Genomic DNA, 16,113 nt, shown 5'->3' on the forward strand with positions numbered 1-16,113 from the left:
AAAATCATTTCTGACCCGATGTCTTTGACATATATTGCACATCTGTGCGCGTTTCATAATCAATATAGCCTAGATGAAATTTAAAAATAACATTATAATATTTAAACATAACTATAAAACAAAATACATTGTTTGGCTAAAAAAGTAGCCTAGTCTTCTCCTCCTTTCCTGTCGGCACCGATAATATACAACGAGGACGTTCATTTGGTGGATTTGCCTTGATGCTGCAGATAGTAATGCCATAATATTAACAGCATTGGCTACGATATGCGTCTGTTCATTAATTCATGTCAAAGTTAGCCGCTGAATTGACAAAACACTGAAGTCAGACGCACGTCCGCTAACAAACAATCAATGTTAAGATGCACCCCACATAGGTAATGACGACAGGACGCCAGTGCGTCATGTAAAGTTCTTTAGTGCGCCGGCATAACTGCAATGTGAAAGCAAACCAAAACTAACCAAATGCATACAATGTATCAAAACACAAACTTTGGTTCGGACCTTGGTGCGGTCTTTTAGGTGTGAAAATGCCCTAAGGCCCTTCTCCCCCGATCGCTTAGTTTGGTCGTGCAGCCAGCAATAGGAAGAGTCCTGGCGGCTCCAAACTTCTTCTATTTACGGATGATGGAAGACACTGTGCTCATTGGGACCTTCAATGCTGCAGAATTTTTTCTGTACCCTTCCCTATATCTTTGCCTCGATATAATCTTGTCTTGGAGGTCTAGAGACAATTCCTTGGACTTCATGGCTTGGTTTATGCTGTGACATGCAATGTTAACTGTGGGACCATAGGTGTGTACCTGTCCAAATCATGTCCAGTCAACTGACTTTACCACAGGTGGACTCCAATCAAGTTGTAGAAACATCTCAAGGATGATAAGTGGAAACAGGATGCACCTGAGCTCAATTTTGAGTGTCATGGCAAAGGCTGTGAATACTTATGTACATGTGAATTTTTTTAAGTTTAAACTTTTAATAAAGTTGCAAAGATTTTAAACAAACTTCTTTCACGTTGTCATTATGGGGTATTGTTTGTAGAACTTTGAGGAAAATAATGAATTTAATCAATTTAAGAATAAGGCTGTAACTTAACAAAATTTGGAAATAGTGAAGCGCTGTGAATACTTTCTAGATGTACTATATAATGTTTGGTTAAGGGGAGTGATTAAATTATGTGTGGTCTAGTTTTATTTTGCACCAAGTGAGTCAGACTAAAGTTAAGTTTGGGAACCACTGTTCTAATCAAAAATGTCATGTAAATGTTGGTTGGTTTGAATTTGGCATTTTGTTTAAATTTTATCACAAGCAAATTGTCAACTGTGGATAGTGAAATCGAAATATGTTCAAAACGGCCTCCATTTGATGCTCTCGCCTTGCCAAAACATTTTATATATTTAGAAACCCTAAGCATTTCCATACACCCTAATATATTCCATAATGACTTCATGATGCATGTTCACGAGAAATACCCTCCCTATCTACATTTGCAGCCTCGGATTTGGTTAAGCTCATGGAAATGTGCCTGCATGTGACTACAACTCAGTGGGCTCCTATATGTTTCTTCATGTTAGGTTCAAAAGTTTGGAGACAGCAAGTAAATACATTTTGAAAAATAAATTAATACTTTTATTTGCCAAAGATGATCAAAGTGACAGTAAAGACATGCAAAATAATGGTCATTTAAATTTTATCAAATAATCTTTAAAAAAAATAATAAGCAGCACAAACTGTTTTAAACTCTGATGATAATGACATTTTTATTGAGCACCATATCAGCATATTGGAATGATTTCTAAAGGATCATGTGACACTGATAATTCTGCTTTTCCATCACAGGAATTCATTATATTTTAAAATGTATACAAATAGAAAACTTAAAAATAATATATAAAAATAAATGCAGCCTTGATCAGCATAGAGAAAATTTTAGCACAGATTCCGCAATGTGTCCATCTGCGATAGTCACATCGTAGGATGTAAAATATTTATGAGCCCATGTCTTACATGAACGTAAACAATTGAGAAAGAAAACGGATGTGTATCATTATATTGGATCCGTTCATTTGGTTGTAATAAGTCATTTTCTATGAAGATGCACTCTACTGCAAAATTAAATGTATTAATCCCTTTAAAATAGAGCTATTCAAGTCATCTGGTAAAATTGTTTTCGTATCGCAATATACATATATAGCAGAAAAACAAACAAGCGCAATATCAGTTTTTTTTCCCCTGGATTTGTGTGTATATATATGTAGCATGATGCTAGCAACATCAAGGTCACGGGTTCCATTCCAATGGAATGCATGTACTAATAAATCATATAGTTTGAATTCCCTCTCAAACATTTAAAAAGCATCTTCCAAATGCATAAACATAATCTTCGGTTTGGGCGATGGCCACTGTCCTCGACAGTTGATTGTGCCCTCGTTGGGTATCTCATCTGTTATTACCGGCCGATTCTGCCCTGTAATTACTGGCCGAGGCAGGATATAGATACTGCACTCTCACTTGCTCACACCGCCCAATATATTCCCACTGCTTCGCTCTCTCCGGCAGTTGCCATAGCAGCGGTTGGTACGGTAGCGAGAGATTTGATGTGTAATCCCAAAGGCAGAGTGGGTGTGAAATGTGAGGCTGCAGCAAAATAAGGCAGAGGGATAATCATGTCACTTTTTGTGGCATAATGTCACAGTGGCCGGCCCGTTTTATATGCAACTTGCATCCTCCATGTGTATGATGATGCCACACTCATTGACTGTCATGCAAGGACCTGCCATGGAGAGTTTACACCCCTTCGGGTGCCACAACAAAGATGGTGAACATTGATCTGGGAAATGCATTGCTTATTTATTTCCATTTGAACTATTTTCGAGTGTCATGCCATAGAAAGTGCATAGCATGCACAATTCACCATTAAAAGACCCTTGCAAGCTGCTGCTCTGAAACTACATCTCCCTTTTTCTACCTTTCTCTCTTCGATGTAGGCGTTTGAGGCTCAGCCCACACACACACACACACACACACACACACACACACACACACACACACACACACACACACACACACACACACACACACACACACACACACACACACACAGACAGGCTCGCACACCCACTGCTATTTTTACACAGCGCCAGTAAGAGGGGCGGGAGGGGATGGGGGGTTGAGGAGAGAGAGAGAGTCTCACTCAAATCTCTCCTCCGTTTGCAGGTGGACTATATGGATGAGAATGAGGAGTATTTCCAGCGGCAGGCATCGCACCGACAGTCCCGCCGAAGGTTTCGCAAGATCAACCAGAAGGGCGAGCGGCAGACCATCATTGACACCGTAGACCCCTACCCCGCCGGCAAGCCGCCCGTAGCACGGGGATACCATACGGTTAGTCGTATGCTTTAACTTTACCTGTACAGCCTCTCCTGTGCCCCTCCCCCTGAATGACTGCTGCCGTTCCTGTTCCTCACCTGTCCGGCTTAGCTTTCATGTTTGTTTACATGCTGATAAATGTGTCATTGCAAATGCTTGTTTTTTCCCCCCATGCTTAGGGATGGACGGTCTGATCAAAATCTGATATTCAATATCAGTGATTTTAGACTATGGTAAAGGTATATATCATAGTATAATTATTTGTACTGGATTTATTATTTAATTTTTATTATTATTTTTATTTAAATGGTTAATATTTATTAAATAAGTATGCTGTTATGCTTATGTTTTGGATAATTCAATGAAACAAGCAATTTATACAACATTTTGTAAGGGTAAATTGTGACACATTTACGATACGATTATTTTGAACAAATGTAATCAGTGCACTAAAAAGCTTCACATTTTATAAACTTTTACAATCTTAACTCTGGCTGATTGAAATACTTTGAAGCTGCTAAAATAGCTGATTTGAGCATGTTCATCTTTTTTGTCGCTTTCATATGTAAACAATGCAAATAACTATGCTACTAATATATATATATATATATATATATATATATATATATATATATATATATATATATATATATATATATATATATATATATATATATATATATATATATATGTATATATATATATATATATATATATATATGTATATATATATATATGTATATATATATATATATATATATATATATATATATATATATATATATATATATATATATGTATGTATGTATGTATGTATGTATGTATACGTATCTACGTGTATACATGCAGGGAAAATCTCTACCATTTGATGCATTTACATGATATATACTTTACCATCATAATGCCCTGCTTTGTCTATGCATGATGGTATTATTTAATGTACTTTACTGCTGTGGCAAAATATGATCACACATTCACACATTTCTTTATCACAGCCAGTTCAGTGCGTCAGATACGCACCCAAAATGTTCCTCTCACAAAGTTATGTGAAACTTTAGTTTTCTGGAAGTCTGTTGCCACTCTTTTTGGTAACAATAACTACTTCCACTTCCTCGTATTACAAATGTGTAAGGAACAAGGTTTCTGTCTCCTTCCTATGAATTATTTGCATTTGTTCTGCTGTTTCTGTAACTAAGAAGAATCTCTTCATTTAGCTAATGCAGCCATCCTCATAGGGTTGTGTTCAATTATTTGTTTTAATGTTCTGCCTTAAAGAAATATTTCCGGTTAAAAACAACTTATTCTATCGACTGTTTTAAAATGAACAGAAAACATGGTTATTTGCAATGCACTTACATTATAAGCTAGCAAGTGTGCAGCACTGCAGATATTACTCTTTTCACATGCTGTTTTTGTCTACAGTATGCATTTAGGATGCAGCCAATGACAGGCTTCAAGCTGGTTTACCAGAACCTGCCAAACAGATGCAGCAACAAAAACCTGCACTATTACTTGCACCAATTTTGCTGTATTACGTCTGGATTTTCATACAAACAGTGCAACGGAGACAGTAGTATTTATGCTTTTTTTGGAAAATTAACCTTTAAATGGCGTGCTTATAGTTGTCTATACATATTAAGCTGAGAAGAAGTTATTGCAGCGTAGAGAAAATTACCACTTAAAACCAAAGCAAACCCGCACATTACCTTTAAAAACCATGGTGAGAAGCTAGTTTCAGATCGAATAAACCGAGTTCAGGTTTAAAGTTGGTGCTAGCTCATTATAAAATGTAAAAATAGGCAGTGAAGTTTTCAGAAGCTCTCTTCAGCTCATTACTGCTGCTTTGGAGAGTAAAATCAGAATGGCTTCTTTGCTCAAATGTGTTTTAAATCGCACCCTTCTATTCTCTATTACTTATGGACAGTTCTGTCAGTTTCTTTAATGTTTTTTTTGCAGCAGCAGCAGCAGCGCACAGTGATTGTGCCTGTATGAGGAATATGCTTAAACTTTTTTAGTAGTTTCCATTCTAGCCGCTCATTTTCCTGGTGCTGTTGTGGCTGTTATATGGTCTCTCTGTAGGTGTTAGCTGGTGTTCTGCCTGTGTCCACTGTCAGTATGTCGTGTTGGCTTAAGATGTGCTGGTGTTTTATGCGCTCAATCCCCACTGTGCTCTGGGCAGGCTGAAGTGAGAATCCACTGCACTGCTACCATCTGTATGTGTGATATACAACATCATCACCCAGCCGAGTAGAGGAAACAGACAGAACAAAGAGAAAGGGGAAAAATGATATACATATATATGAACATAAATTTGTTTAGATTAGATAATGGCCTCAAATAGATTAGTTGTTTATTCTTAAAATCATCTCACATCACATATTCATGGAGAATAAATGTAACTTTACATCCTTGCCTGGCACACATTTCTGAGGTGTTTAAGAACAAGTTTACCCTCAAAAGCATGTCATTATAAATCAAAAATAACATTTATATTTGCAAATGTATCATTATTTGCTGTTGTTATGTTATTACATTAACCAGTTTTAAATTGAGCATTGGGAAGATTTTGAAAATGTCTTGATTTATTTTAAATCAATTATTATTAAATATATCAATTATTAAATATTATTTTATTTTGGTGACAGATTACAAAGACCTACATTTTATTTTAAATGTGCTCTGTGTACATTTTACGAATTGCAACCGCTCACCCCTCCCTTTCGATGCACATAGAGAAGCTACGGTGTCTGACACAGGACAAAGATATCATCGTCCGAGACAGCAGAGAGTAGCTAGCGCTCTTTTAGAGCAGTTTGTCCTTTTAGGGCTACTGAAGAAACATGGCGGCGCAAAATGGTGACTTCTCTGTAAGGAGACTTGTGGTGTATGTAGATATGTAGATATAATGTAGATAGAAATTGCTCATTTTAAGGTAATAACATTATACAACACTGAACACATAGTTATGTATCTTGTATTATTATATTGCCTTTCTGTCAGTAGATCCTCATAAATGTTACACACTGCACCTTACATTTTTATATTCATTTATTCATAAATTATTGTTTCTTTGGAATAAAATGCACGGATGTATCTTTCCCAATAAGAGCAAGAACTTTACATAGAATGTTATTATGGTCAGTTTTGATTTTTTTTTTTGAGGATGGATACCACAGTGATAGCAGGTTATAAGGAGAGCAGGGCATTTTTATTTCTTTCCTTTGGCACCTTAAGAGAATGAAAAACAGGGTTGTATTTTATTCTACTAAATCTCCAGCAGATTTGACACTGAGGCTCTGCTTTCATGACACTTTGGGCGTTAATCTTGGGTTTTCTGACAGATGTTTGAAGGAGGTTCAAAGCTGGACCATCATGTAGACACATTCCTGATTTTGTTCCCCCGATTCTACTGCAGTTCATTCCCAGCATTCCTCCCATTCCCCCGGGAGAGAAGCCAGTGTTCCCTCAGCTTGTTTGGAAATTCTTGTTTTGTTTGGTACAACAAAATACGTCAAGCATCATTGAGCTAAATAGTTTTTCCCTTGAGATGCATTAGTACGGGACACCACAATTATTCCCACCATTGTATCTACTCAGCTGCACAGTTTTCCCCAAAAAGCTCTCTTTTTGTTGTTATGGTCCGTGGGAAGAGATTTTGGACCATGTTTTTGTTCTCGGATCAGTGGTAGCAGGCTAAGGAAGTTCACAGTAGTGTCTTCAAGAGGGACTGCAGCACATTGGATGTCAAGCTGACGGGCGTTCCAGCTAATCTGTGAGTTTTTGAGAGTGCCTCCACGGTGGGATTTCCATACTCAGACATAGCCAAAGGTGAAAATTCACTTCCCAAACATTACATCACATATCAGCCTTGAGTATCTCACGTAACCTTATAGAGAACTGCTGACTGGCATTAATTTGATTAGATTTCTGGCACTAATAATTGTGAAATAATTGTACTCTGCGCTGCCCGCCTCACACAGTTGAACTTGACTGAGTCTCTCAGCTTCTCTGCCCTAGACGTGATTCAGATTTGTCATACTGTGTTGTGATGCATCTTGTAGATGCGTAATAATTCACAACAGCTTGGAGGCAAATGATGAGGTACAGTTCATTCATCTCAGTGATGTTTGTGGATGTGTACCACTCCACTCATGTAAGCGACATTCAAGTTTTAGATAGAGTCCAATTCTCACCATTAATTGACTATTAACTATGAATTTTGCCTCGGAAAACCTGCAGATCACAAGTCACAAATACTGAGGGCATTTGATGAATTTACACTCGTGTCACACTTACAATTATGCTGTAAACACCCCATGAAATCAAAATTGTAGTGGATTTTTGTAGTCATCTGTATACTTATTATCAAATGTCTTGCATGTTTGGGTATCCATCTAGTAGCAAACACTAAAAGATGGTTCAAATCTGTGATGTAAACTAAAGCTTATTTGCTTAAATAAAAAAAAGGGCAAACCCTGTCCTTCTCAAAAACTGCTATTGTCAAGCCATTTCATTGGATCTTTAAATAAAATTAGATTTTCTTTCAATAGTGACTTTAAGACCAGCGAACAGTGACTGCCTTGTTTTTGGCTTACACTGGGTACCATTTTGTCTTTCTATAAATCTGTCTTTTCCCCTTCCTCTCCGGTACTGTGGGGCAGCCGGTCTTTAAACGGTCACAAGACCCTCGTTCAGTCAATGAATACCAGCCTTTCCCTCTTTTGCGTCTCTTAGTTTGCTGATCATTGCATTTCAGTTGTTCAATAACTATAAATGACCTCCCATCTTTTGCATTTGGTTGCATAATTAGCCGCCTTTCTGTTCACCTGAAGTGTCCAAGTTCCTTATTTTAGCTGTGGCTTTTTATTGCAGCATCCGCCTCGTGTTTCTCGGCTGTGTGTGTGTATGTGTGTGCACTACCCTCTGTTGTTTTGTGATAGCGTCTGAGCTTTTATAAAGGATGTGTCCCTCTCTTCTTCCCGTAGTATGACTTGCAAAGTGCTTAACAGGGTTTCTCTGAGCCTGCTCTGCTCCTCAATAACCACGGCTGATAATAACTCTCCTCTTCTCTGCTTCTCTCCTCATACTGGCTCCTCCACAGGAATGCGTTAAGGCTCAGGTATCGTATTTATTCACTGTTTCTGTTTCTCAGTGTGTCAGTTCCTGCATTGCTGTGATTTGTGTATATATATATGTATATATGTATGTGTGTGTGTGTGTTTGTGATAAGAGTTTATGACCTTGTGGCCGTAGCAATGAGGCTTATTTGTGTAGATGTTTCTTGTGTGTATTTATGTTGCCAAATGAATGTTTGGTCCAACAATGATTTAAAGTGGGTGATTCTATACTGCAAGCTTCAAAGATACACACTGAGATAATTGCCTCATAACTAGTCAGACAAATTAGATTTTTATGTTTTTATGTTCTTGTTGTTTGGGCATTGCTTTACATGGTTATAGCTGTGTTTCTATAAAAATGCTCGGATGTTCTGAGTAAATGCTTGTTGGTTGCTTACTGGACCTAAATAGTCAAAAGAGTCTCTGTATGTTCTGGTCTCTAAATATCACTTGGGTCCCTCCTTTTTCTGTTTTTTTGTTTTGTTTGGCCAGTGAAAATCATAATTTTGATCATTTAAAGGGATAGTTCAACCATATTTAAAATTTTCATTTATCATTTACTGTATCCCAAAATGAAAATGCTATTGTTTACTCACCCTCAAATTCTAATTTCTTACTTCATTCAACATATATTAAGATATTAAGGGTAACAAACAGTTGACAGTACCATTTGACACCCATAGTATGAGGAAATAGGGGACTATAGAAGTCAATGGGGTCCATCAACTGTTTGGTTACTATATTCTTCAAAATAACTTTGTTTGTGTTCAGCAGAAGAAATACATCACACCGATTTGGAACAACTTGAGGGTGATTAAATGATGACAAAATGTTAATTTTTGGTTGAACTATCCTTTAAGCATGTAATAGTTTACCTTTCCTCAACAATTTGAGGTATCATTCCTGTAGCTCAAATGGTGCATCATGAGTTATGGACTGATTAAGGGTAACTCTTTCACAACCAAACAGTTATATCAGTGTTTCTCAACTTATTTTGCTTGAGGACCCAGATTATACATTGGACTTGATTGTCTATCACCAGACCAAGCTCAATTTAAGATTGAACATTGGTCTGGGGAGTCTGCTCTGTATTTTCTACTGCACAAGCCCTTCAAGTGATCAACTGGCATTATTTGAATGACTCTGTATGCAATTATATAGTCCTTCAACCAGTCAGACCACAATAGGCGTGATCAACGGGCACAATTCAAATGACTATGCAATTGTATAATCCTTCAACCAATCAGACCACAAGAGGCGTGATCAATGGGCATAATTCAAACGACTATGCAATTATATAATATTTCAACCAATCAGACCACAAGAGGTGTGATTAATGGGCATAATTCAAATGACTGTATGCAACTAGATAGTCCTTCAACCAATCAGACCTCAAGAGGCGTGATCAATGGGCATAATTCAAACGACTATGCAATTTTATAATATTTCAACCAATCAGACCACAAGAGGTGTGATTAATGGGCATAATTCAAATGACTGTATGCAACTAGATAGTCCTTCAACCAATCAGACCACAGGAGACAACGGGCACCGATCCATCGCTTCTCCATCTGTCGTGTTAAATCTACCAATAGCACAACAGGTGGATAAGCCAGTTGTTATAATTGTTAATAATTAATAATTGTTTTTGGTTCCCGCAAAAGTGGAACAAACAGTAGAAATGTTGCAGGGCTAAATCAAATCGACGGCAGATCAGGCTGGGTTTACCTAGTCTAAATTTGGACATCAAGCGGCATCGAAATCCATAAAATTAAACATTGTAATTATTATAAAATTCAATATATCATATAATATATTCATTTTATGTAAATGTATTTATTAATAATAGGCCCAACAATATGTGGGAAGTACCAAGTACTGATGGAACAAACTAAATATTGTATAAGTTTTAGCAATATTACTATTTTATTTATTAGCCATATAAATGCATGACTTTTGATATTATTAACCAAAGATATGTTTCAAAGTATTTTTTTTCTTCTCCCATTTACTTTAAGCACAATTAAATATTCAATTATATTTTATTTTTTGCCCATTATTTTCCTTATGATCAAGTCAGAACAGACTTGCGCTAGTTGAGAAGCACCAATTTAGGATCTAGTAGCTAGGCTTATTTGTGCACTAGCAGACTCAGCCCTTTTCTAGCACAAACAAGGGTTCATATAAGATATTTGCGTGTTAGTTTTTTAGCGTGTTATTTGATGCCCTAGGCCTGATGAGGGCTGCTGATGGGTAGACTTTGCTGCCGCTGAGATGATACTTGTTTTGCCGTAATTAGATTCAGTGAGGAGTGAAGCAAAGCGATTGGGAGATGGAAAGTGTGATCGCGTGTGTTAGAGTGGAAAAGAGTGAGAGAAGGAGTCTTGTCAGGTGTTCTTGTGAAGAGTCGGCTCTATTTTTAGAGCTGTCCTCGGTGATGGCTGCTGCTGCAGTATACGGCGGCACAGAGACACAAAAGCAAAGCACTTAAAAAGATTTATACCACTGTAAACTCACACACACATTTAAAGCTATTGTATGGCTTCAGAAGACTTGGATTATAGTGCATAATCATATCTTTCATAGCCCTATAGTTTTATACTGTCACAAAGATATTGTATTGCTGTGGCGAAATATCTCTAAACATGCTTTGTGTTTTTGTTTTTTTCATATTTGCAGCACAACACTGTAGAAAGAAAATGATTTGTATTTCTGTCCTGCTGAACTATCCATTAGCATAAATGGCAGTTGACAGTTATGACACCAGCTCCGTCATAGCTGTTATGACAGTTATGATAGAGCTGATGGTTTAAGCCACACGGACGTTTCAAATGATAGCAACGGGGCGTCGGGTCCAGATGGACGGCTATCAGCCAGGAGCAATGTACCTTGAAGAAGGCTTGCAGTCCTTGTCCTTTGATCTCGCTGTCTTTTCATCCCTTTTTCCTCTCTCATGCTCATATTCAGTCTTCAGCAGTTTTGTTGTAGATTACCATGCATGCAAGTTGACCGTTAAACCAGTGTCCCATCCAGTGACCTTTCAGGTTTGCGTTTACCTCGAACTTACTTTCTACAGAGAAAACAGCTTCAACTTTGTCCTGTTATGACTAAAGTTGTAAATCAAGAACTGATGCATATTTAGATTCACATGCAGGTCATTTTTAAGTATTGGAGGTCATTTTTAAGTATTGCAATTTTTTTTTTTTTTGATGTTCTATTTAAGGGTCTTGCAACTTTTTCTCTCTTCATTGCATTGTCTCACTAGTTGTCCTACATGTTAACAACAAACATGTAACATAACCAATGTAGCTCGATTATTTTCGGACACTCGGGAGATCGTGAAAAATTCCACGCATTACACCCGGGAGGTGGTGAAAAATTCATCCCATTACACCCGGGAGGTGGTGAAAAATTCCACGCATTACGAGTCAGTTTACCTGACAATCTTATATAACCTGATACCTTATATTTATCCATTTACCTGAAAAATTAAAGCTGGTACACGGCATGTATTGCACGGTAAGCCGACGCCCGACGGCAATTGCATGAACTTAGAGACTGGAGCTGTTTGATGTTGCTGCTGTAGCTTCAGATAGAAAAAAGTCTGAAAATTATGTGTGTGCAAATTATTTACTGTAAAGGAGAGAACAGCAGCCATTCCTTTCAACGGAAACATGTAGAGAGTGAGGTGACTGAGTGAGGTGACTGAGTGAGTGGAGTGAGTGAGTGAGTTGAGTGTAGTGAGTGGAGGGAGTGAGTGGAGGTAGTGAGTGGACGTAGTGAGTAGAGGGAGGGAGTGGAGGTAGTGAGTGGAGTGGAGTGAGTGGAGGTAGTGAGTGGAGGGAGTGAGTGGACGTAGTGAGTGGAGGGAGTGAGTGGAGGTAGTGAGTGGAGGGAGGGAGTGGAGGTAGTGAGTGGAGTGGAGTGAGTGGTGGTAGTGAGTGGAGGTAGTGAGTGGAGTGGAGTGAGTGGTGGTAGTGAGTGGAGGTAGTGAGTGGAGTGGAGTGAGTGGTGGTAGTGAGTGGAGGGAGTGAGTGGAGGTAGTGAGTGGTGGGAGTGAGTGGAGGGAGTGAGTGGGCGCTAGTGAGTGGAGGTAGTGAGTGGTGGTAGTGGGTGGAGGGAGGGAGTGGAGGTAGTGAGTGGAGTGGAGTGAGTGGTGGTAGTGAGTGGAGTGGAGTGGAGTGAGTGGAGGTAGTGAGTGGAGTGGAGTGAGTGGTGGTAGTGAGTGTAGTGAGTGGAGTGAGTGGTGGTAGTGAGTGGAGTGGAGTGAGGGAGTGGTGGTAGTGAGTGGAGGGAGTGAGTGGAGGTAGTGAGTGGAGGTAGTGAGTGGAGGGAGTGAGTGGAGGTAGTGAGTGGAGGGAGTGAGTGGACGTAGTGAGTGGACGTAGTGAGTGGACGTAGTGAGTGGAGGGAGTGAGTGGAGTGGAGTGAGTGGTGGTAGTGAGTGGAGTGAGTGGAGGTAGTGAGTGGAGTGGAGTGAGTGGTGGGAGTGAGTGGAGGTAGTGAGTGGTGGGAGTGAGTGGAGGGAGTGAGTGGAGGGAGTGAGTGGGCGCTAGTGAGTGGAGGTAGTGAGTGGTGGTAGTGGGTGGAGGTAGTGAGTGGAGGGAGGGAGTGGAGGGAGGGAGTGGAGTGGAGTGAGTGGTGGTAGTGAGTGGAGTGGAGGTAGTGAGTGGAGTGGAGTGAGTGGTGGTAGTGAGTGTAGTGAGTGGAGTGAGGGAGTGGTGGTAGTGAGTGGAGGGAGTGAGTGGTGGTAGTGAGTGGAGTGAGTGGAGGTAGTGAGTGGAGGTAGTGAGTGGAGGGAGTGAGGGGACGTAGTGAGTGGAGGGAGTGAGTGGAGGGAGTGAGTGGAGGGAGTGAGTGGAGGTAGTGAGTGGAGGGAGTGAGTGGAGGTAGTGAGTGGAGGTAGTGAGTAGACGTAGTGAGTGGAGGGAGTGAGTGGAGGGAGTGAGTGGAGGTAGTGAGTGGAGGTGAGTGAGTGAGTGAGTGAGTGAGTGTGTGAGTGTGTGAGTGTGTGAGTGTGTGAGTGAGTGAGTGAGTGAGTGAGTGAGTGAGTGAGTGAGTGAGTGAGTGAGTGAGTGAGTGAGTGAGTGAGTGAGTGAGTGAGTGAGTGAGTGAGTGACTTTAGCCTAATAATATTAATCAGTCTATCCTATGTAATGTGGTTGTGTATGATATGGCATTAGGGGACAGCCTATACGCTGGTTAAAATCAGGTCCACTACCTGAATTTTAAAAACATGTTTGAAAACTATTGGTTAGGAGGTGCTTGTACACTTCAAAAAAAATAATAATAATAATAATAATAAGTTACCTGGTTGCCTTAAAATGTTGAGTTCATTGAGATTAAAAATTTAAAGTTAATGCAATTAACACTTTTGAGAATCGACAACCTTTTTTCAAATATTATTAAAATATTTTTTAAGCATATTGGGTAATTGTGTGTGTTTTATTTGTGAAGACGCAGTGAAACATGCCAAATTGTGATATTTTTATGATTGTTACATTCTATTTATTAAACCAATTTTCTTAATTGCATCAACTCATATTTTTAATTTCAGTGAACTCAAAGTTTTAAGGCAACCAGGTTATTTACTTATTTAAGTTAAACCAACAATAATATTTTTTTACAGTGTAATGTACTCAGCCTGTCTCATAATTGCGCTTACACATTGCGAGCCACAAGCATACATGCATCAATTTCCACACAGAGTGAAAAAAAACCTAAGACAGCAAAAATTGCACCATGTGCACCTGGTTTTTGTCAACATTTTTTTTTAATGCATTAATCACAAATCAGTCTCAAATTCAAGAGTTATCAGTTTGAGCTAGTCTATATAGAACTTAATGTTTTCATAAAGGATACTTTGTGATGTTGTATATTAAGTAGTACGAACCAATTTTGGTTCTTACTACTTAATATACTTACTACTTATAAGGGAAGAGAACTTTCATTAAATGACTAAACAAATTATTCACTGAATCAAATCTTAACCAGAATCATTGATTCCTTATGATTCCCATACCGCTTACAGTAATGTATTATTTTGGTAAGCCCAGATTCTCACAGTGTTTTATTTAAAATGGACTCATGTATGCAAAACATGAATAATTCATATGTGCCATTATTTTTGATGTGTGCGTGTTGTAGTAATCACTCATCAGAATGCAGTTGCTCTACTTCTGGAAGAGGGAAAAACATGCTTCCTTCTTTGGGTACTGTTACACTGACCCTTTATGCCCTCCACAATTATCAGAACGCCACATCTCGCCATTGTTTTTAGACCAGCGACTCTACCTCCTGCTTCTCTTTCCTTAAGAAATTAACTTCAGCTCTCGCGCTCTAGTAGGAAATCCTCTTCCTGCATCTGTGTTTTGACAGGAAGTGTGCAGGATTGGAAGTGCGCTTATGGACACTTTGAACCTTGACAGGCGGTGTGAGAAAGCATCTCTTAGCAAGCCGAGGCACTTTCTCTTCCTCCACAGGATTGAACACCTGTGCTGTCTATTGCATTGATCTTTAATTAATCCCATGCTAAACATATCCCCCTAGGACATATCAGTTCTGCTTAGCCACATGCTAGAAAGAAAAAACACTGCTTTTTGGCTACACATGACTATAATTGGGATTAGAATAAAAAAAAAAATTGAAAGCTGACAGTAGCCATATACAGGTCATTCACAAAAAAATAGCATATTGTGATAAAAGTTCATTATTTTCCATAATGACTTGATAAAAAATAAACTTTCAAATATTTATATTCATTGCACACCAACTGAAATATTTCAGGTCGTTTATAGTTTTAATACTGATGATTTTGGCATACAGCTCATGAAAACCCAAAATTCCCATCTAAAAAAATTAGCATGTTTCATCCGACCAATAAAAGAAAAGTGTTTTTAAGACTGTAAGACTGCTTAAGAGTTTGTAAGACAGCTTCATTAATATACTACGACACAGGCATTTCTGCCGTGGACCTTTTTTTCAATTACAAGGTTTACAATGAAAATAAAAACAATATTAACAGGAAGGAAGAACAACGCAAACTGTCATGCGAACATCAGAACTGGAGCAATAAGGTGGCCTTGTCTGATGAATCACGTTTTCTTTTAAATCTCATGTATAATATTAATCAAATTCTTCCACCAAGTAATAGTTAATTAGTCTGTTTATGGGTGCCAAGCAACAGTATTTCAATATGGAATATGAGCATTTATCAGCATTTTATAACCACTTTGAACACTGCTCAGTGCTCATCGCTTCACTATATAGTCTATTTAAATGTTGTCATTATTTTTAATAGCCGATATACATCCACATCTAAGTACATAGTGCTGTTTAGTGAAATAGCAAACATATATGACATACAGTAGCAGGCTACTACATCGTATTACTGAATTGAAGAGTAGTGTATAGTGAAAATTAATGTTAATTAATCTAATTATTAATTGATCATATTGCTGTTTGGAACAACTTTTTCCAGCCTAACCTACCCCCTTTAACCCGTTGTTAATGCATGGCAAGTCTTGGTGTATTGCTTTAATAACTTATAGGTCACTTGAACAGCTCTCCTTGTATTATAAAGGCAGTGGCCCTTATTGTTATGCATGCAGTGTTCTCTGTCTACGAT

At 38.4% G+C, this 16,113-nt stretch overlaps 1 protein-coding gene across 8 annotated transcripts in view; it reads left to right on the forward strand.

Moving 5' to 3' along the window:
- Positions 1–16,113, forward strand: part of rapgef2b (Rap guanine nucleotide exchange factor 2b) — a 182,990-nt gene that overhangs the window by 122,976 nt on the left and 43,901 nt on the right. For 6 of the 8 annotated variants that reach the window (XM_067457220.1, XM_067457215.1, XM_067457217.1 and 3 more), the window contains exons 6-7: positions 3,217–3,384; positions 8,471–8,488. In XM_067457220.1, coding sequence (XP_067313321.1) covers positions 3,217–3,384; positions 8,471–8,488 — 186 coding nt within the window. The remainder of the gene's footprint in view (positions 1–3,216; positions 3,385–8,470; positions 8,489–16,113) is intronic. The other 2 variants (XM_067457219.1, XM_067457221.1) reach the window with 1 other exon arrangement.

This window comes from Pseudorasbora parva, chromosome 11 (assembly GCF_024679245.1).
Source record: "Pseudorasbora parva isolate DD20220531a chromosome 11, ASM2467924v1, whole genome shotgun sequence".
Lineage (NCBI taxonomy): Eukaryota > Metazoa > Chordata > Actinopteri > Cypriniformes > Gobionidae > Pseudorasbora > Pseudorasbora parva.